This window comes from Erpetoichthys calabaricus, chromosome 4 (genome assembly GCF_900747795.2).
Source record: "Erpetoichthys calabaricus chromosome 4, fErpCal1.3, whole genome shotgun sequence".
NCBI classification, from domain to species: domain Eukaryota; kingdom Metazoa; phylum Chordata; class Cladistia; order Polypteriformes; family Polypteridae; genus Erpetoichthys; species Erpetoichthys calabaricus.
In genome coordinates, this window is record NC_041397.2 from 209,693,310 (window position 1) to 209,717,037 (window position 23,728).

The window sequence follows — 23,728 nt, forward strand, 5'->3', positions numbered from 1 at the left end:
AATAACATTACGATACATCCTTCTTTCAACAGTAATTTGGCCGGTGGAAGACCAGACTGTGTTAACGATTGTTGATATTCTATGGGATATTGTAAGCTGATGTTTTCAACTTCCGCACCATCACCACTAACTGTTTCAAAATAGTCTATTGATACACATTAAACCAATTTGCCGTGTAACCGGTTGACAATTTTCGCATTAATTTGTTTGACTTCGTTTCTCAGTGCTAGGATTGCCTGTGTACTCATTTCTTCGGTTGATAACCCTTTGGGATGAAATTCTTCAGTAAGATTTGGACATAATAAGTCTTACTTTATTGGGAACTTAAAGTGAGGAAAACGTAAACATTTATAAGAGCTGAGAGTGCAGGAACTGTGTCTGACAAAATTATTCACATGAATGAGAGGTAAGAGGACCATGGGCAAGGTTGAAAATGGTTGAGAGGAGGGTGGGACTTGAAAAAATCTCTTGGCAATAGTCTCGTCTCAAGATTTTCTTTTATTTTTATATATATATATATATATATATATATATATATATATATATATATATATATATATAATCTCGGCAAACAATTCAGAAAAATGAATTTGTACATAACTATTATTTCCATACAAGGACCCTGCACTTGGAAACAGAGATATCTTACTACTAGCTGTGGAAGGAGCACACATAAGGATTTTTCAAATTTAGTGCCAACAGCTCCTCCTCATCAGTGGGTGAAGATCAAGATACTGCTCAATCCCATTTTGATCAGCATAATGTATTGTGCTCAGTGCATTCCTGACAATGATCTACTTTGAATTTTTTTTCTTCCAAGTACAGTGGCGACCTTGAAGGGAACTAAAGTTACGTGAATATTCGTACATCTTCATTGGCTTGTGATGCATAGCCTTGACTGAAAAAGAAAAAAAAAGTTTGGAAGATGGATTTAAAAAGAAAAAGCGGTCCTCATTTTAATGCCAAGAATAAGGGCCTCTAGCCTTCAAGCCTAATTTCTTAATGAAAACTTGATGTTGTATGTGTGCATGCTAGACATGAGTATACCCACGGGAATTTACTTAACCACAACTTCAATGAAATTGCAGAAATGTTTGGTAACTTTGCCAAACATGGCAAGATGCACTGAAGCCAATGGGCAAGAGGAACTGAACTAGTTTTGGTGGGATTATAATGACACAATGGTCTTAAGTGTCCCTGAGAGCTAGAAAAGCATCTGACGACGATGCTGGACTGATTGTGGCCAAAAATGTGATATGAGCTATGAGGTATCAGTGTTAACCAATGCACCACCAAGCTTGAAACAACAAAGGACACAGACGGGACAATAATCACAAAAAAAATACAAGTTAAAAAATATATAATGTGTATATATCATGCATCGTTTTTTGTTTCTGATCTATCTGTAAAGATATTTCACACTTTTTTCTTCCATCAAGAAGATTGAAACATCTTGTTAGTAGTAGTAAAATCGTCCATTAATTTTATTACAATTACAGTGAAAAAAATCTTCCAGTGAATAATGTATATAAAAAACGAAATAATTCTTTCCATTTGGCACAACAATAATCAAAAATCTGGTGTAACCATTTCCAACACCTTGTTCCTTTAGTTCAAATATTCAAGAATATTAAGGCTAACAGGAGCTCATTTCCAACTCCTGTTATGCAGTTGGTGGTTCCAGATGACCATGCATGCATGAGACACACGCCCATCATCTATGATGGAAAACAAGGTCCCCAGAAACCACTCCACAGTAAGTTCACCACTTTTCCATTGTAATGTACTTTAATCCTGGCATTACAACCTTGCATGCATTAGAGCACATGCAGTGCCATAACTTTCTACTGCACTGCCTTCTGCACTCTAGCAACTTGGTGAGGCAGTCACGTCACAGCTGTCATTATCCGATCCATGCTATATAGTGAGGAACATAATATTGTTAATCCACTAGTAAGGGCACAACATTCCATAGGTGTATGCAGAACACCAAACTGTTTCTCATTATGGACAGCTAATGTACCATTCAAATGAAAATACTGTTTGTTTTTTTTTTTTTTTTTTTTTTTTTTTTTTTTTTTTTCCTTTGTTAAATGCATGTGGAGTATAAATCCAGCTGAAACACTGATTGGATAATGACATTTGTGTATATGCTGTAAATTATTCATGCATATAGAAGAAGTTCAGGTAGTGCAATAAAGTGTGAACTGTAGTACGCTTCTACTATCCTTATAGTATGCATGTGTGATCAATACACTGTTAAAAAAAAAAAAAAAAAAAAGTTACATTATTATTATTATTAATGTGTATTAACATTAAATTATTAACTGGCAACCCAGCTGCCATTATTTTACCGTAAAAAAGAAGGTGACAATATTTTTAGGTGTACGGTACACTTTATATAAAAAAAAAAATGTTACATTTATGGTGAAGTACTGGCAGCTGGGTTGCCAAAATTTTACTGTAATAAATAAGGTGACAATATTTTTAGGTCTATGGTATAACTTTGTAGTAAAAACTGTCTTTTTTCTTTGCAACACATTCCAACAGAAGGGAATGTTTAACCATACCCAGAAATTCATGTAGTGTAATAAATATGCCAATCAATAAACCATTAGAAAGTACTGTCAGGGTCAAACCCCAGTACACAGCTTGCATCAGTAAAGTAACAACAACCAATAACAAACAGGTACCATTTAATTATACACATTGAAAACAATTCAATGTTTAAGGAAACTAGGGTACATTGTCTGTCTGGTGGGGAAGAAAAGTTTGCTTTTGTGGTGTATGGTTTCCTACAGGTGTGCCAGCTTATCAAATACAACCAACCATAAATTAGTTTCCATAACCTCAAAAAACCTTCAGCACGCAGGGAAAAATACATCTGTGTTTTAAGGTTTTTTTTTCCCCTACTATTCAAAGGTATGCGGTTCACCAGGAACAATATGGTAAAAGGGGCGTGTCCTTATGCAAATATTGTAACTTCGGGATTTACTGAAACCGCGCTTTACATTTTACGGTTGTTTACCTTCACTATTTAACAGTTTTACACTGTTAAATTAACAGATTTTTTTCAGTGTAATTGTAATGCATCAGGTAAACGGTATTTAGCATATTTTGAAGGTAGAAAAATATCGATTTTACAGAACTTGGCTGTGTTGTTTAAGATATACAGGTAATTTTCAGTTGAACATAAGGTAACTTTCCTTTTTTATCAGAAAAGGTCTTTTACTTTTACCATTTACAGTATTTTTACCATTAAGTTTACTGAATTTTTTTTAAAGTATAGGACATCCCCATCCAACATCACAGCTACAGCTCTGTGATGTCATGCTGGCCTCAAAATGCATCAAAGGGCTGAAGGAAAAAAAGCTTTCGTGAGCCAACCACACAGCAGATTTTCAAGAAATAATTCAGCAAAGTCGCCAGCAAATTGGCTGTGAAAATCGATTTGGCGAATTATGCACACATACACCCAAGGTTAAACCTAAAACACTATAGACCCAAATGGTCTAGCCCCATCAGCTGGAAATAAGCATGCAGCAACCAGCAAAAAGACAGTTATACCTACTACAAAAAACATTACTTTTCCAGTTAAGAAATTACATTCAGCATATTTTGGAAAATTGGAAAAATGTTTGAAAAGACAAAGTAGATTATTATTATGAACCTTTTAATAATACTGTAAGTTAAATTACTTGGGAAGCTTCTTGCTCATTTTATTCAACATCTGGTGGGGCAATGCAGTAATGGCCCTTAATACAGAAACACCACTGCTGGTTTGGCAATCTTTTCCACTACCATCATTTTCCATTAAGTCAGGCTATCACAGAGAACTGTTTTTGTGCATTTAAAGACCGAACACAATATCAAAAATAGTGCTGCATGGAAAACATATTATTGGATTAATGTTTTTTTTTTTTTTTTGCAGTGCCAATAATTCAGTTAGGTTCCCACTTTATATTGCTTACCAATCTCTGTAGATACAGGTTCCTTTTTGTTAAGATTTATATAATTTTAGCTGTCTCTTGCTTTAAGAAATAAAATTACACAATGTATTAATAAATACAAAGATCATAGACATAGGATAACGTATATACCAACCTAAGAGATGGCAGAGAGACAAGAAAAACGTAACAGAAGAAGTTGTTCTTACTTTATTTAAAGGTTTTCTGGTTTACAGACTTTTCTGCTTAATATTTTCTTTTGGATGTTTAAAATGAAGACACCTTCTCCTCACCCTTTCTTAAGTGAATGCACAATCATTATTAAGAGAGACTTGAGTACTATGGTGTGAATCAGAGCTGTAGTTTTCAGTTCATGCAAAAGCTTGTAAATGAAAAAATATATCTAATATCGGTATTCCTTAGTTTGTTAGCCAGTAACAGTCCAACAAGAGAATGCCAGCTTTGGCTAGCTGTTTACTAGATACATAGTACTTCTAACTTTTCCTGTCAGAAATCAAGCAGTTTTAATAATGTCAAGCATTTAAGGAAATTTGGACTGCATTTGCTTTTGTTTCAGCCACAAGCAAAGAACTTTACTCAAGTTTGTATTTGCCTTGTGGTTATGTGTCATTGTCCATGGTATACTGTGTTGTGGTCTTCCTCTGCTCAATAGTAGTTAGGTAGTAGCTTCTTTTTCCATTAATTTTGCACTGTCATAAGGAAAAATGTGACTCTTTCAGGGCATCCTGTCTTTCCAAGTGAATAGGTACTGAAATTGTCTACTTGAAGTAAGACACATTCTCATACACTGGGTTCAGTTATGGGCAAAAATGGTAGGAAGACCTGATCATGGAAATGATGATTCCCCAAAGGTTTAAAAAGGGATTAAAGAGAATAGCCAGCTCCAAAGATTCTTTAAAGAATGAACTTAAGGCTTCCAAGGAAGATTTCAGTTCCCAGAGAGAATGAAGGCATGCACGTACATAATAATAAAGGGAGGATACTACTTCTACTGATTAGATAATAGTTCACTTCTAAGTATAGATCAATTTGCTCATCAGAGAAGGTTATTTGGTCAGCAGTTAAACCTTAAAATAAAGATTCTTACAGACGCCTCTTTTATCTGGCAAAATCTACAGACATACTAAGTTACCTTTATTAAACTTTGTCATGTCTGCTCTTTTTAGCAGAAGAAGTCCTGGTATATAAAGTATAGCAAAAAGGAATATGCAACATTTTGTCCTGCCGTGGTATCATTATTTCTAAAAGGTGGTACATGCATAGTGACAGTTAAGCAAACCTTCACTTGCAGATATGATGTTTTCACATCCAAGAGAGAAATCTATCCTTGTTTTTGCCCCTGCACCCTAAAGGGAGAGTCCACAACACCTTTAGTGCAGATGAGAGGTCTTTAAATTCAATGTATATATACTTAGCAGTTGTTGTAATAAAGTCAGTTGTTCCCTTGGAAGTGTGTATTACAATTGTGTTTTACAGGATATAAAGTGAATGGATATGTAAGATATTGAAATAAATATCAGTAAACCTGGCCCATTCATCCACTCAGGATGGTTAATATCTTTTTTTTCATTTTTCACCTTAGAATTACTCCTTTTATTAAAAAAAAAAAAAAAAAATTCCTGGTCCATGTCCAAAGTTGCTTCTAACACTCTTTTTTTATGTTTTCATTCTAGCTAGATGTGTGTTTTTGAGGTGTGCTCTCTCATTTATAATTATTGAAACTTGTGACTCATTTTAAGCAGATCGTATTGTCAGCATTCAAGTCATGTTACTAACTTGCCAAGGAGTTATTGTTCTGTTAGTGAACTTTTATATGGAAGTTTTCAGACATCCTTTTTTATCTGAAATGTGATGTTATTTGTCAATTAACTTAATATGGCTAACATTCAGAGTCAAACTCCGTTTTTGTAGGTGGTACTTTAATAATTTGTCCACCCCGTGTATAGGTTTAAAAAATAAATAAATACATTTTAAAAAATGCTTTTATGCACACTGAACACTGATGTAAAAGTAAAACTTTTTTTTTTTTTTTTTTTAATAAAGCCGACCACATTACAATACTGTGAAAGCAAAGATTTAAAAGATTTACTTTTTAAAACTGTTTTAAAGAATATATCATAGCATGAATATAATCCCAAACTATAAATTACAGAATCAAGTCCAATGTTCTTATGAATTTAAAGAGTATATGTTACAAATAGAAAAATAAGACTTTGAAAAAGTCAAGTTCGAATATTAAATATTAAAATCATGTATTTTAAGCCCATAACTTTTTCTTTTCTTGTAAACAGTTGTGGCTTCATCCTTTTTGGAATGTTATTACTGATTATAATCCTATTCTTCTAAATCTGCACAGGGATTTTAAACACACTTATTTAACAAGAAATCAAAACTACAAAACCATTATTTTATATATACATTACTCTTAGTGTTACTCCTTTTGTCGATCTTAACCATCTCATGAATTAAATGAAGTGATACGAGGCAAAATAGAAATGTTACATAAATATGTGCTGAACTTTATGTAGGTGTGTGTGTGATATATAATATACGTATATATACAGGGGTGGGCAAAAGCAGGTTTACAGTTGTTTGTATGGAAAAAGACATGCAGGCTATGATTGTTACAATAGCCTTGTTAACTCAGCAGCTTTATTAACTTTATCAACTCAAAAGAATGTCACAATGGCAAAGTGCACGTGGGTACAGTCTTGTAAGTGCTGAAATTGACGGCCTCGAATACTCAAAACTATAAATATACTTTATATGTAAATATTGTGACCGGTGGACAGTCCGCAAGAAGGCAGGACGGATTGTTGTTGGGGTACCAGTTGAGCCACCTCCATTTAATCTTGGTGTTGTGCAAAAACAGAAAATAACAAAAAAAACACTTTGGTGCGCTTGCCACAAGAATCAGTTGTATTGAATGAAAAGGTAAGCAAATTGAATGCAAGTTAGCAGCAACTATGTCTCCATTACCTGCTGGTTCTGGAATGAGTCGCCATCCTCCAGGGACTGCCTGTTTTTTGTTGCATATTGACCAGAAGTGGTGAAGCCTGCTTGGGCCTGAAGGTGGGGTAGGCTTGGGTGAAAGAAGATTGTGTCTCCTCTCATCCCAGGGTGGTATTGCTTACTTCGACGGAGCCAGTAGAGGTGCTCCAGGCACACACAGTGATTGACACACACTGGCTGCCCTCCTTTGGAATTGAAAGTTTGCCTTACCTGGCCAGGAGGCTGCTGTGATGGGTACAGCCGGGGTAGATCTCCATCCCAGCCAGGTTGGGTATAGCTCCTTGCCTTAGGTGTAAGGCAAGAAAAACGGACAGGCAAGTAATCGCTGTAGTGGGCAAGGTGGCTGTGTTCATTGGGATTCCTCCAGTATGAACTTCAACATGAGTTCTTTTGAACTGTAGACTGTAGTTTGGGACGATAGCCCTGCTGGGTTCCCTGGGTGGTATACTGTGGCAACGGAAGAAACCCGGGTCTGCCATAAAAGCAGCCAAGCAACCTAGTGAAAGGTAGTTCTTAAATTCTGTTTTAAACCTGGGACTATTGTTTGTGCAGTTATGTCTGGAGTTTTGGGCTCTGCTGTGCCCCCAGTGGCCGCTAAATATGTAATATATATAGTGGCATGCAAAGGTTTTGGCATCCTTGCTTAAAACGTCTATTACTGTGAATAGTTAAGTGACCAGAAGTTTCCATCTCAGATATATATACAATCCAATGTCTCTATGTCCGTTCGCTTTAACGGATTTAGATAGGGTTTTTTTTTCTATAATTTACTTGAAGATTTTGGTTGATTTTGCGATTTTTCTCCCATCACACTAAGAATCATAGTTTGCTTGCAGGAGCAATATATTCACACTAATCTGAGACAGAGGCTGCAGGCCAAGGGAAAGGGGAAGTGTAGCATCAGGAGTGGGGAGACGGGCGTGTCCCTCCTCACTGTTCTGTTTTACTACTATGTGGGAGGAGCCACGGGGGACGACTAGTATAAGATAATTTTACTTAAGTAAATTTTTGTCTGCACAGCAATACTTCTACTTGAGTAGATTTTTTTGATACTTTCAAAGTATGGCATACTGTTAAGGCTTCCCACCATATACAGAACTGCTGCACCATTCACAGATTTCTAAGTAAAGCATTGGACTGTATACCTTTGAGTCAAATATGCCTGTTTTCATTTCAAGTTCCAGCAGCCAGGGTTGGTCTAGGTCTGAAAACCACCAGTGTTACAAGATAGGTTCTGACAATACACCATAGCCATTTTCTAAGAATGTATATATTGTCTGCACGCTTTACTAGTGAACCCTACTTTATTCACAATAAAGTTTTGTTCTGTCAGTACTGCATATGTACAGTATTTTCCCATCTATATACTGTATGTATGTGTGTATGCGTATATGTATAGAAAATTTTTTAAACTTCTTCTTTTGGCTGCTCCCGTTAGGAGTTGCCACAGCGAATATAGAAAATTTGTTAAACAGGTGTATTTAATTTTTTTGACTGATACTACACTGCTAAAAAAATTTTATGATTATCATTGCAAAATGTTTTACAGATATTAATAAATAAAATGACAAACACTAACTTAGATTTCACAATATTGCTTTACAGCACATTATCAAATTCAGTCCAAGCTGTTGCTGATCCACAAATTGACCAGCCACGACAGACATCCACATCTGCTGGAAAGGTTTGTTAATATCAGCAGTGATTAGATTAACTAGATTTTAGAACGTGTTTTCTTCTTAATAAATGAAGCTCTATAATTAAAATAAGTACTGAAAAAAAGGTCTTGATAGACTAAATAAATACTGGTTGTTAAATTAATGATTATTGTGGTTCTGAAAGTATCGTTAGTTTGTTTTTGGGTAAGTTTAACATTTTTAATGTTTTTTATTATGTTTCTCTTTGTTTATTTTGACATATTAGGAAAGACAGAACCCATTTAATGATTATTCACTAGCAGATGACATGCTTACTTTTCCGCACGAAGCACTGCCTATTGAAAACTCATTGGTATTACCTGAAACAACTCCAGGGGGTAAATATTGGACTTCATTTTTTAAAGTATACTGTAAAAATCATTACTCCAATGTGTGGAGCATTTTAAATTTGGTTTTGTTCGCTGTATAACTCACATAAATACATATGGGCCCTTTGTATTGTATGCTTTAGTATGAACATATGATAGTAATGTGTTCTTATTAAACATCTCGGCTACTTTTTAACTGTGAAGATTTTCTCCTTTAGAAAATCAGTTTTACTGCAATCAGAGAGTCTATTGATACAATTTACAGAAGCTTGTTATTTTAAACTGAAACTTTTTAAGATAGCAATTGCAAGACATTAAAAAATGAAATTTGACCATGGTGCTACATTATTGTAAAATTAAGGAAGTTTGAAGTTTACCTGCTGATGATTGGTACAGTAGTCAAACAGATAACCTGCATGAAACTAGAATATTTTATTGTTCTTGTTAATGATAGTAATTGTGGTATAGGATGAAAGAGAATTCAGGTAAGTAGATTATGAGTCCCTGTTTTAAAAATCCCATTTAGGCCACACACTCCTAAATCTTAAAAACAAATAGCTTTAATCCTGGCTATAAAATAAATATACATTTTAGTCTCGATCTCACAATTCTAAGAAACAAATTAGAAGTGAATAAATTAAAATAAGTTACTTAAATATTCATATTTTTTATTGTTCATAATTTACTTATAGAAAACATTTATTGAAGAGTAGAAGAAATATAAATTACCTATAATTTAGAAAAATAACTTTGTAAGAGGTATAAAATAATGAAAGATTCTTTACATGGTTTTCTGCATCTGTTATTTCTCCTAAAGATGAAACATAAAATGTAATCTTCATACTTTTTTTAAAGGAGTATTTCTCCCAAAATTCAACACTTGACTGCAGTTTTCTTATCTGTAGAAATATCTGTGGTTGAAAAGAATCTGCTAACTTTAATGTAATTGCTTTAATGAACAAGACCCAATCATATTTCAGTGTTATTTAGGTCTGCAGAATCACCATTAATACAATAATGAAATCTCTGCAGTACCATTATGGGAAGTAAATATTAAACTACAATTAGTTTTTAATAGGCATATTTTTCATGACAGCTGCTGAATATCTCTAACATGTTGTTTCAGTTTTTACAATACAGTATAAACAGTCTAGTAAAAATGATTATTAGAAATTTGCTATTTTAAAAATGAATTACAGATTACTGAAACATTTTGATTTCCCATGCTTCCAACCTCCTCCTCCTCCTCTATGAAAACCATAGGAGTAATGAGTTTTTGGCCAACACTTCATAACAAAGACGGGACAGCAGTATTTGCGGAGGTTACTTTAAAATATGTATAAAAATTTTTATTGTGATTTGCATTTTTTATTTTCTAGTGTAACATAGTTGTGACAGGCAGAATGTTTAATATCTTTTTTAAGAAACACATTTAGTATTTTTTAAATACAGCCTATAGAATGAAGTTAAAAAATATATACATCTCTTGTTAAAATTGACAAGTAAAATGAAGCAGAGTTTTGCTTTGGTAGAAACTGTCAGCTGTTGGAGTTTGATCATTGTTCATTCTTTTTTGTTTTGTTATCATCTTGCAGTTATGTACAAATTATACTTTTCGATGAAATCAAAATTAGCAAAAACTATACTAAAACTAATAATATGTAAATTATGCTTTAAAACTAATCTACAGTTATAATCTCATTTGATCATATAGAGATGAAATTAAATTAAAATGTATTTAATACATTTCCCTACACTTTCCAAGCACATGTTTCCTCTCCATGCGGAGTGAGCATTCCAGACAAAAAAAAACACCTCTATTAAACAATGTCTCTGTATGCGAATGTTCAAAAATATTTACACCTGCCTATGAGTAAAGATGTAATGAAAAGATATCTTAAAGCAGTTTTGCCATTTTGTTGTGTCTTTGTGTAGTTTTTACAACTAATTTTCAATGCCTTTTTAAAAGGTTAATGGGATGAAGTTATTTTTTAATGTGTTTTTAATACTCTTAATTAATGTTATTTTGTTTAGGTGACAATGACATATTTTGTGTTTGCCATTTAGCTTTGCAATACAGATACAAACTTAAAACTGCTAGTATCTTACAGTACTTCACTTTGGTTGTTACTAAATAAGTCAGCAAAATCCTTGCATTAATCCTGGAGAGACCAAAATACATAAACTTTTTGTTTATGTCTATATAATGTCAATCATGAAGCAAGACAATTTTTATGTTTTTCATTTGTTTAAAAAACAAACCCCATTTTCATTAGATTTGCTTTAATATTAACGTTGCCTGTTCTGCATGTATTTGCCACTAACTCACTTAAACTCCTGCACATCTTTAAACTGCATGGGGAACTTTGCTGTATAAGTTGAGTAATTCATTGCTTATCACTATTACATTTCTTTAATTATTGCATCATTTTGATATGTATATTGTTCCATATGTGTTTAATTGTACAAAGTTCCATTGTGATAGGTTTTACATGAACATCTTTATTAAATACTAATAAGTAAAGTTTTTTTTACTTTAAGTATTGTGATGGTAATTCTAAAATTATAAAGAAAATAAATAAAGTGAGGGTATTTGAGTTAAGATAGAAGTTGTATGTACATAAATATATAGATATCCTTCACAGATTGTCTGTGTGTGTCTATATTATTTATGACTTTACTGCGGTATCAAACAAGATAGAATTGCTCCCATAATAAGAAACACAAATATTAACCCAGTGAGAAGTGGATTGAATGGGCACTAGAGTTCATAGTTGTGGCAACAGACCATGGCTGATTACATCATGGTGAAGCACATTCCATACAGAACTCTGTATGAACTTAATATTCTGTAATAATGAAGGAACAAGTTCTACAGTATTTAGCAGATTACATTATGCAGATGTAGAACTATTATATGAACATTCTAAGACACATTTTGAAAAAGATGCCACACTCTTAAAGAAATAAATTTCAAGTTCAGATTGTGGAGGATAACTGGGGCAAATTTAAAGGTATAATTCATAAAGTGCAACAAGCTGCATCAATCAAAATTAGACCAATTGGAAACTTATCAATTCATTAGTGGTCGAGTAAGAAGATATCTATGAATAATAATGAACTGCTATGCATTAACAAATTAACTAAGCACACATGTGCTTTTGTTTAGAAATCAATAGAACGCACGTCATAAAACATACAGGCTGATCTTCAGTATGACAACAGTCTAAAAAGGTCTAAAGTAAATTATTGTCACACCAGCATATTTGAATTAACTAATCAAATCTCAGGACAGTGTTTGTAAAGATATAGGGTTCAGAGGTTTAAAAAGAAGAGCCTTTCAGGTCCAACGTGGCACACTAGTGGTCCTGCTAAATTATAAAATCACTTACACTTTTAGAATATTACAAAAACAGTTGTGTAGAATTCTTCATAATATCTTCCAGTACAAGTGTATGTTTCTAAACTTTAAATGCAGAACTACTTTTTGCCATTCCTAGGGCTATTTTGAGCTACTTTTAACACACTATGCACACAGTCTTTGTTTTTCTGATTGCTGCACACAGTAAACCCTTGATCATTTCAACATCGAATTGTACACATTAAACCAATTCCCATTTTTTTCAACCTATTTTTTTTATTTATGTGATATTTTATAATAACATTTGTAGAATATTCTTACTTGACATTCAAAATACCTAGCTTCAAATTAAGAAGCATAATCCTGAGTTTACTCTATAAGTGGGGCTGGGTTCCATATCTACGACTACATGTGTTTTAAATAATAACTTTTTAAATTTAATATTTTTTGTTAGTTACTTTTATTTTTCTATACTTAAACATTATTTTTGCATGTTTGCAAACATTGAGTTTTTTGCTGAAAGATATATTTCTTCACTCATTTTAATAGTTTAGTCTGCTGCCACCCATACTATAGAGATCTAATGCAGGCTTTACTTTTCAGTTCATTATGTAACTAATACAGCTCTTATATAGGTAAATCAAGATGCTACTGACTTTACTATAGCATTTTTGTTATTTTTTATGCTTCCCTATCATTTCCCCCTATATTTTTCAGAACTATTATCAACACCTAAAAGTACTGTGGACAGTGTAAGGGTTTCAAATACTGAAATACCTGTTTCATCAGAAGAAAGAGATGCCCAGGTTCCAGTGCCAAAAAAGAGGACAATAGTTCCCAAACAGCAAGACTTTGTAAAAGAAAATGAAAAACCTTTACCAAGATCCCAAAGTAAGGCAGACCAAAATGGTAATCTTCCCAAAGGAATTCTGAAGCGCAGTTCCAGCTCCAGCTCAAATGACTCCGAAATTCTTCGCAACAACAGTAGCATTCAGGGCCCCAACAGCAACAGAGGCTTCTTAAAAAGCAATTCTATAAAGACTCAATCCAGCATGGAAAAAACTGAAGAGGGCTCACAAAATTCCCTAGATAGAAAACAAGTGAGATTCTCACCCACAGTTAAGCAAAAGGAGTTTCCTGAAAAAACACAAATATCTGATGGAAAAGAGCTGGGAGAACATGGTTTATTAGAGTCAGAACTAGATAGATCCCAGATGTTGTCATCTGTCACATTAGAACAAGATGAAAGAAAGAGTGAGGAGATCAGTGGTTTGCTTCAAACTAATGATTTCTCTCAATCAAATACTTTTACAAATAATCAGACTCAGTCTCCTCATAAGAATAGACAACAGGAAAACAATGAAGTAACTTTGCCTGCTCTGGGTGCTACAAGAGAAAATAGTCCAGCCACTACAGAAATCTCACAATGGATACAGAGCAGTAATGAATATATTGACATACCTATAAATGGACCACATACTAAAGTCTTAAATACCCCTGGAGAGGAGAATGCAGGTAAGTGTTTGAAGATTAATGTGGCAAGCAAAAATAAAAGATGAGTATACATTATATGTTCATTGTGAAAACTGCTTAAAACAGAAGTGTTAAATTGATTACTTTTTTCCCCATTATCAAAGGAGTTGAAATTAGGTCATACTCAGAAATTACCTTTCCTGAATTCATTAAGGAAATAGAATATTTGGCTTATAGTTATTTTACCTATTGTCTGAAGTCTTTTTTTTAATGTTTTCTAAAAGTTGCTTACTAAAACTAAAGGGTGTAACACTCTTCATAATCTGCTTTTTTCAATAATTTAATTTGCTAACCTAACCAGACTAACTATTATGCATGTGTATTTCTCTAAAGGTAGTTATTGCGGAAGGTAATTCGCTCATAATCCTTAAAAATATTAATTAGTTTTGCTCAAACATTTTATCTCCAAGTTTATTTGCAGTATTTTATATTTGTAGAAAAAAGATGTATTTATAGAAAGGTGCAAGAGGGAAAATATGTAAATATGTTTTTCAGATCAACATGAGTTTTATGCTGAACCCAAATCCTCTCAGGTGTGCAGCCCTCCTTCTGCCAATGCTGATAAAGGTAAGACTGATAACACTTGGGTGCAAAACCGTGAGACATCAAGCAAGCTTGAGATGCAGAATTCTAAGCTCACAAAAGAGGCTGACGAATCCATATCTAAGGTCCTTGAGTGGTTCAGCAGGAGCACTGAAATGAATTCTAGTCTTAAAGCTCCTCTGGACTATATAGAATCAGATATACATTTACATTCTATATCTACAGAAAAGAACAAAGTAAAGGATGACTGTCATGAGCAGTTTCCATCCAGTCTTCATAATTTCGAACCCACAGAACTCTATTCTGTACCACAAAGAAGACTGGAGAATGTTGAAGAGGAATTTGGCATAATGGAAAATGTCAAAGAAAATATTAGTCTTAGGACTGTATTGCCAGAAATTAATTCAAACTCCAGATCTCTTGAAAGAGACAAAGTTAATAATGAACGTCCTCAGGTGCACTCCACCAGTCTAAGAAATTTAGAATTCAGTGAATCTCAAGGAAACCTGAAAAAACTTGAAAATGAGGCTGTCCTGATGGAAAAGGGTGTTAGGGAAAGTTCTAGGGAAAAGGACAGCATTTCCAGTAGAATGAATGAATTGCAGCCAGTTATTGCTCAAACTGAGGCAACTAAGGAAAATATTAATATCTTAGATGGGCCACTCGTTCAGAACACATCAACCATTAAAAAGAAAAATATTCTGACAAAATTATTTGAAGGGGGATCTTCAGAAAAAATTGACAATTTAAATTATTTGTTACCGGGAGAGAATAATACACCTGAGGTGATACTGGAAAAAGTAAAAGTAGATAACAGTAATAAAGTTAGCATGGTTGTTAGAGAGTCAGTGGAACATGATGCCATGGTTTATCCTATGAAGGCTCATCAGGATAATGATGGTCAATTTAGAAAATCTAATGATGGTAAAATGACCGTTACTAAGCAAGTTAATTCAAATCTAGACCCAGCAACATGTTTGAAGTATAATGTGATAGACAGTAAAGCAGAAAACAGTTCTGTAATGAAAGAAAAGCCTGTTAATACAATAAATAAAGTTACGGATGTAACTGATTATGTTCCAGAAGATGGCAAAGAAAAAAATGTGCACAATCCTCCAGCTGTTCATGTGAAAACCGAAAAGTATCATTTACCAGTGGTTGAAGGTAGCTCGAGAATAGCCACATATGATGATGACAGCATCCTGTTAAAGCCAGGTAATGATTACGAGTCAGTTTACTTATCAAAATATCACACTTATGAAGGACTAGGTGAACCAGATATTCATCTCCAGAGTAATGAAAGCCATTACCCCCAGGATGTTGGTGGTCTGCAATATTTTAATGAGAACCGTGGGATCAAAATCACAGTGGATTCAGAGGAAGAGAAAGTTGAACCTGAAACATTTGTTATAGGGGTGAAGCAGCTTCCGGAAGATGATTTAGTCAAGTTAGATAAAAAAAATGATAACTCTGACAGTACTGAGTTTAACAATATAGAAACATCTTCATCTTTAAAATCACCTGGCACACTTCAGACACACAATTTTAAAATTCAGTCAATGAAAGAAAGAATGCAGAGTGGTATGAAGGTCCCAGATTCAAGTAACTCTCAATTCCAGAACCTTGTAATGTTCTGGAATACATCACCAGAGAAGCAAAAACCTGTTCTTAAGGGAGATCTACCATCTGCTGACACTGTCTACCAGTCTGAAGATATTGAAAATCCAGGACCAACTAGCTCTAGCATGGTGGTTTGGGAAAAAGGTGAGCTGTTACATCAACAGCAACTCTTGCCAAAAGACGGGAAAAAAATAATGAATCCCAATATTTTCCCCAAAGTGCTTCCCACTGATGCCAGTGATATTCATCTTAAATCTTTTCAAAGTTCTCCACCTAAATCTACAGACATTAAAAAATTTAGTAATGAAGAAGTGGTAGAGGTCATAGAAAGATCTACCCGTATTCCAAGTATTGATCATGAAACACTAAACCGGGGACTAGAAAAAATGCTTTCTGACATTACCAGTGGATTATCTGTTGAAGAAACACAAAGTAAAACACCAAATGCAGCTCCCATAGTTCAGCGGGTCAGTTTTGTTGACAGGGTTAAGGAGAGAAGTAGGCAAACTGACCTTCATCAACCAAATGAAATATATGAAGATAAACCTGTTAATGAATTGTTAAGCAATCAAATGCCTATTGCAAAATTTAGTAGTCCTGTGGAAAAGAAACATGAGATTGACCCTATGGTCAAAAGCAGTGCTGAATTCACAATAAGGAGGCCGTCTGTGGAAGAAGAATATATTATTCCAGCAAGAAAGAAGTCTAATCCTATTCCACTACAAAGTCTGGCCCAGTCTTTATCAGAGAAAGAAATTATCTCTCTCTCTGCAGAGACAAGTGAAATAAAGATGCATGAAGAGGACTGTCTTGAAGATGACAGAAAAACAAACAGTTTTGCAAGAAGGACATCAGTAGAAGAAGAATATATAATTCCAGAAGCAAACAAACGTGATGATATTTCATTACACACATTGGTACAGTCTCTATCAGAGAAAGAAATAACTTTTGAATCATCAGTGACAAATGAAGTAGAAGAGATGGAAAAAGATCTGATTAAAGATCAGAGAGAAGTAAACAGTTGTGTGAAAGGAACATCAGTGGAAGAAGAAGAATACTTAATTCCAAAAGTTAAGGAATACAGTGCTTCACATCACAGTATTGCCCAGCCATTAACAGAGGAAGAATTTACTTCTCCATCTACAGGCATAAGTGAAGTGGAGGCAGAGAAAGATTTGTTCATTAATGATGAGAAAGAGAGTGACAGTTGTGAAAGAAGAATGTCCGTGGTGGAAGAAGATATAGTTCCAGAACAAAAGAAGTCAGATAAAGTAGATCTACAGTGTCTTGCTCAGTCTTTAGCAGAAAAGAATTTTACTTACGCCATGTCTTCTGAAGTAGAAAGCAGAAATGCTGTATTTAATGAGTCTATCAAATTGTGGAATAGCTCAGATAATTATGCTGAAAATACACCTGTCATTGAAGATGATATATTACCAGAAGCAAGAAATAATGATTTTCAGCCATTGTACCTACTGGCTCAGTCTTTGTCAGAAGTAAGTGCATTATATCCATCAAACAGTGCATCCAGTCCCCAGTATAATTCTGATCAAAGTGAAGATTATACTTCTCTAGATCCTGGAAAGAAAAATACAACAGAGGAAAGAGCACTTTACAAACCAGAGGATTATGATGATGAGATGGATGCAACCTTGAATTCTTTAAGAGCAAGTACACCTGTCAAAATCGACAAAGAAACAAGCAGCGAAAGCCATGAAATTTCCCAGTCCGGAGGTCCAAGCAAGAATTTAGATGATGAAGATAATGAAGTTCCAGAGAGGCGTTCACTACCTGATGACAGCTGGTCAAATACAGAGCAAAGGAGAAAAAGTGCCCGTGAGCATTTTTTTTTGTCTATTTAATTGGAGAAAAATAATAATTCTCTCTTGTAGGTATTTCAGTCTTTTCTCTTTCTCTCTGTTTGATTTCATTTAGTGTTAAAGATCTGATTTTTAGCTGGAAGCAGGGTTTATTGTTCAGGAAGATCAGGTATTCAAAACTTAGTCTAATAAAATAGTTACATTTAAAATCATAGGGCTTATGGAAAAAATTCTTAGCTTTTGGTTGTTTATTAGTTTACTTTTTTAAGGCAAATTGAACACCACACAGCCAATAGTAAAAAAAAAATATTGAAAGACTAAAGATTTATTGAAGATTGCACTGCACTTTCCAATTTCTTTCCAATAAATTCTGCACAATATCAGAATGTATTTTTGCCATGTCTTCCTTATGCTGTTAACCCTGCTTCTACATTCAAAATGTACATTAGATATAAATCTAATGAATGCAAGAGCTATTGAAACCCTTTGAGATCTTATTTTAAATGTATTCAATTTGGAACGCCAAAGGCCATAATTACAAATCTTAAATGTATATGATTTTAGTCAAAATATTGGCTCCTTCAAGTCTGAGAAAGTTATGTGAATACACATATGTTTAATGGATGTGTATATTTGTGTTTGTGTGTGTGTGTATTTACATATATATATATACATACAGTATGTGTGTGTGTGTGTGCACATTCACTCACATATTAATATAGTATTAGCATTTCATCTTGTTGAAACTCAAAGGGTTTTTATGGTCTTCTTTCCTCTGGCAACACTTGACTTTCACCTTCTTGCCATTATTGCTGTGGATGGGATGTTTAGAGATTTCACCTTTCATGCAGTAGCTGTCTTGTGGTGCACAAAATTAAGAAATGGACACAAATCACCAAAGGGTTTTGTAAGAAAATTTGGACACAAATCACTAATGGGTTATGTGGTGTTCATTTAAATGTAAATTTCCTAACCAATATTTGCTACTTTTGCCTAGTGGTATTTTATAACTTTTTTTCTTTTAGCAACATACTTTTTTTTTAAGCTCTACAGTGTAATGTACTGTATAGTTTAATTTCTTTGAGAATGCAGATTATACCTTATTTGAGACATTTTGATTTCTCCATATTTCTAATGATTACAGATTTGAAGTAATCTAAAAAATAGTGCCAAGGAAAACCACAAATCTGCATTCTTGATAAACTCGATTGTCTTTGAGTTACCTAAACAGTATCAATATTTTCTTATATATTTTAAACAATATTAAAGAGTTGATCTAAGTAACATAAATCTGGTTAGATGAACAATACAAAAATTAATTAGGACAGTATAAAGCACGCTTATTTTCCTTAAGAGTCACCTGTTTTCTAAAAATTGTTAAAGTAAATTGAACATTCAGCAAATTGCAATCCGTAATAACATTTTTATACACCTTAATCTAATTAAGTGTTAGAACATTAGGACAGTTGTGACAAAAATAGGTAATTTAACACAGAAAGTCATACTTTCCACTACAGTACCTAGTAATTTATTCCATGTGTCTATAGTTCTTTACGTAAGTAAAAACTTTCAAACACATCTGCAAATCTGCCTTTAAAAGGTTTCCAACATTCTCCCCATGTTCTTGTTGAGGAATTTACTTTAAAATACTAGCTAGTATATGCTCTTATATATAATTCTCTTCTGGTTCGTCCTGCTTCCACTTCAAAATTGGTCTCACCCACACACAGCCGACACGGCATTTCTCAATTCCTATTCGTCCTCTTCCATGTCATGCACTGTACTGGCCTGCTGAGCGTAATACATCCAACAAGTACTCGAGGTGCTGCCACAATGGTAAAGTAACTTTACCACCTTTGCGGGAGCCACCTGTGTCTTTACAACAGCTTCTTACACAACAAAATTACAAAATAAAGCAAATTCTGCATGCAGCGAAAATGTACTTCTCCAGCTAGTTTCCATGCTCAGAACCATCAACCCCTTCGCTAAATCATACAAACACATGCATGAAATCGCTCAGTCCAATCCAACAGCATCTGTATGAATGGTTTTCAAGGAAAACCCTGGGCAGGATTTCCGACGATACAATGCCCCAACATTGTAGCGATTTTCGTCAGAGAAGATGGCGAAACGCCTGTCGAAAGGGACATTTGCATCTATCCCATACGCAACTCCTGTAAACAGATTTCCAGGCTCAATATGAATTGCGATCCTATGGTTTACCCACTTTTGTTTCCTTACGGAGACATTGGCTGGCACAAAGATTTTCAGCATGTTCCCGATAAAAGAACCGCCAAGCGAATAAGGCTTACTCAATGCCAATTTTACGCGTACAGATTAGCAATGAGGAATACATTTAGTATTTTGCACTCCAGCGGCAAACAATTCCAACAGTACATCGTAGATGCGTATGTTAAAACAGATGGCGCGTATCTCAACTATCTCAGATTACATCAACAAGATCTGCGCATGGAAAAATACAACGTTTGAATACAGACGCACTGCAAGCAAACGCTGAAAATAACAACGTACGTGTAGGCAGAATGATAATATTACCATCCACATTTCCAGGAAGTCCAAGATCCATGCAACAAAGCTATCAGGATGCCATGGCCATAGTACGTAAATTTGGAAAGCCCGATTTATTTATCACTTTCACATGTAATCCTACTTGGCTGGAAATTCTACATGCACACTGCGTCTTTCAAGAAGTATTTATTTTTACTTGATTTCTGAATTCCTTTCTCACCGTTTTCTGTTCCTATTCTTACACCGCCGTAATGTATGGCGGGCGTCGGCTAGTATTATAATAATCCCCTTCATAATTTTAAATACTCCAATCATGTTACCTCTTAATCTCTGTTTGCTTGAAATGAAAAGGTTCAACTTCTGCAGTCTCTCCTCATAGCTCATACCTCGTAGGCTTGGAATCAACCTAGTCACTCTCCTCTGGACTTTTTACTATCACTACTATGTAGTTTTTGTAATATGGATGCCAAACTGCGTAATATACTCCAGATTAAGCCCAACTAATGCGTTATGTAATTTAAGCATATGTTGACTTGTACTCCACACATTGTGGTATGTAGCATAACTTTCTGTTTGCATTCTTAATTGCTTCTGTACATTGTCTTGATGTGGACAGTGATGAGTTTGCTGTGATTCCCAGGTCCATCTCATAAGGTGTATTTTCAGGTTTCACATTTCCCATTGTGTATTCAAATCTCACATTTCTGCTTTTTATGTGTAATACCCTGCTTTTACTAAAATAAAATTTTAGTTTGGTGGGCCAGAGCTAAGCTAGAAGCATTGGACATAAGATGGGAACCAGTTTTATCTACATTGTACCAGTCCATCACAAGACTCACTTGCCCACACACACACACTTATACTGGTCCAGTCTGAAATCACCAGTTACCTTAACACCCATATCCTTTGTAAGTGTGTGCGGAAATCGAGAGTCCCCGTGAAACAGCCCATGTAGACACTTGTAAAATATGCTCACTCCATAGGGCACTAGGTTAAAACACAAGACATTATTTTCATGGGGCAGAATCATTAACAATTGGGCCACCCATGCAATTCATAATAAGTAATAGTTTGAGGATAATGCTAGACAACCTTTATATACCCTCAGTGGCCACTTCAGTATGCACACATGCTCATTAACACAAATAACCTAAATATTCAAAAAGGCAGTTATGTGGATGCACCCCAGTATATGTAGCATTTACACATGGTCCTGAGGTTTAAATGACTATGCATCAAAATGAGGAAGATGCATTTTCTGAGCAACGTAACTGTGGTGAGTGATTCCATTATCTCTGGAACAACTGTCCTCTTCAAATTTTCATGCAATTCAGCTATTAGAGTTTACAGTGACCTTAAAGCAGATGAGCTAAAGTAAAGTAGCAGTGGTCTTTGCCTGGTTCCACACTTCTGTTGTAAATAACAGTAAGATGAGGCAACAGTGGTACCTGATTACCTGAACTGGACAATTGAAAATTAGAAAAGTGTCACCTGGTCTGATGAGTCTCAATTCGGCTACAGATACTAGTGTCAGAATTGGGAGTAAACAGCATGTATTCATCCTGCCTTATTTCAAACTTACAATCTGAAGGTGGTAGTGTAATAGTGTTTGGAATGTGTTGTTCATTGGAATGCAATGGTGTACCGAGACATTGTTGCTAACATTTGTGCATCCCTTAATAGCCATAGTTTACATTTCATCAAATGGATTACTTTCAGAAAGCATGCATCATCTCATACCATGTCATCTTGTTGAAACCAAACGTCAATGAAATCAGCAGTTTTGGGAGAAAAAAATAGTTCTAAATTACTTCTACTCACTACTAGAAGGATGTACAGTACTTTATAAAGCACCCACTAAATATATAAGCTTTAATGTTTGTTTTTGACCCAAAAAAAATCTTGCATGTGTTAACTTTTGAAAATTACAATTCAAATGTAGAACCCTTAATTCACTCGATAGAAAATTACATTTTATTAACCATCAAATTATTATTCCCTCAACCTTTGGATAGTATTAATAGATAGACATATATTACTTGCCCCAAGGAGGAAATCTAGCATTTACAGGAGCACAGCAAATACAGAATTACTATAACAAACAACGACTCTCTGAAACACACACAAGAATGACAAAACTACTGAATTTTCTAATAGAGCAATCCTGGTTAGGCTTTATAAAGATATATTACTGTGGGTATGAAAGAGACCCAGTATTGTTTCTTGGCACAATTATAGTAAATAATTTGTTGGCTAAAAGTACTCTGTGTTACAGAGAGGATGTGCAATGTTGTTCATTATAGCCTTCATATTGACTTCATTCTCTCTTCCACTAGTACCACCAGCAGGTTTGAGAGTGTATCCCATAACTGAATCTGCTTTCTTAATTAGCTTGTTAAATCAGTAGGTCTCTCTTGAAGATGTTACTGGCTCATTACACTACAGTATAGATTCTAGAAGATCATACTAGCTGTCACAGAGTTATAGAACATGTAAAGGATGTTTGTTTCTCAAACTACAGAATCTGATGTACTTATTCGCTTATGTAGTTGTGCATCTAAGCTTTCCCATTCTTTTTCTGTCCTGGTTAGATCCAGTTTGACCTCCCTTTTCAAGACAGTAATAGACACTTTTGTATGAAATCTTTAGTTTCTTGGAAATCTTTTGCTATGGAATAAAATAATTCTGAACTGTACTTCAGAATCATTTATTTGCATCAAAACCAATAGCAGCAAATGTAAACAATACAAAGAATTATAAAATCTGGGTGGGTTCGTCTAATCTTCATTCAGTCCGTGGCGACATTTCCAGATAGTCCAGTTCCTTAGTTACAGATTGTACAATATATTCTTAATCGCAAAATGCAAGATATCTTGACTGAGACTGAACCCTTTTGCAACACTGCTAAGCAGATAGCAAACTCCATTTACATTTCCCTATTCAGCTCAGATGCTTCTTTTAAATGTTCATTATTGCAACTGTTTTGTGTCAGAAAAGCAACTCAATGCTCCATTCTTTGCAACGAGCACCAGATGAGCTAAAGCTAAACTAAGAAATATTTTTGGAAAAAAAGGCAGCCACATTCTCTATCCCATTCTTTCCAAATTAAACACACACCCTAGGTCTTCTATCTGCTAGCAGAGCAAATAATAGTAATTCATTGTCACCAAGCTCAAGGTCGATTCCCATGGGAATCAAAAGATGCAATTTCTAACTTTGCAAAATAATTTAAATCCTGTGTTGTCTTTTAGCACTTCTAGAATACATTTCAATTTTATTTGGATTGAAAAGACTTTCAGACTTTGGCCTCTTGCCT

General features: G+C 34.5%; 1 protein-coding gene across 10 annotated transcripts in view; it reads left to right on the top strand.

Annotated features, from left to right (window-relative positions):
• Positions 1-23,728, top strand: part of sytl2a (synaptotagmin-like 2a) — a 115,979-nt gene that overhangs the window by 60,451 nt on the left and 31,800 nt on the right. For 6 of the 10 annotated variants that reach the window (XM_051926940.1, XM_051926941.1, XM_051926936.1 and 3 more), the window contains exons 5-9: positions 8,586-8,664; positions 8,904-9,015; positions 13,085-13,882; positions 14,396-14,467; positions 15,527-17,899. In XM_051926940.1, the coding sequence (XP_051782900.1) occupies positions 8,586-8,664; positions 8,904-9,015; positions 13,085-13,882; positions 14,396-14,467; positions 15,527-17,899 (3,434 nt within the window). The remainder of the gene's footprint in view (positions 1-8,585; positions 8,665-8,903; positions 9,016-13,084; positions 13,883-14,395; positions 14,468-15,526; positions 17,900-23,728) is intronic. The other 4 variants (XM_051926943.1, XM_051926942.1, XM_051926944.1 and 1 more) reach the window with 4 other exon arrangements.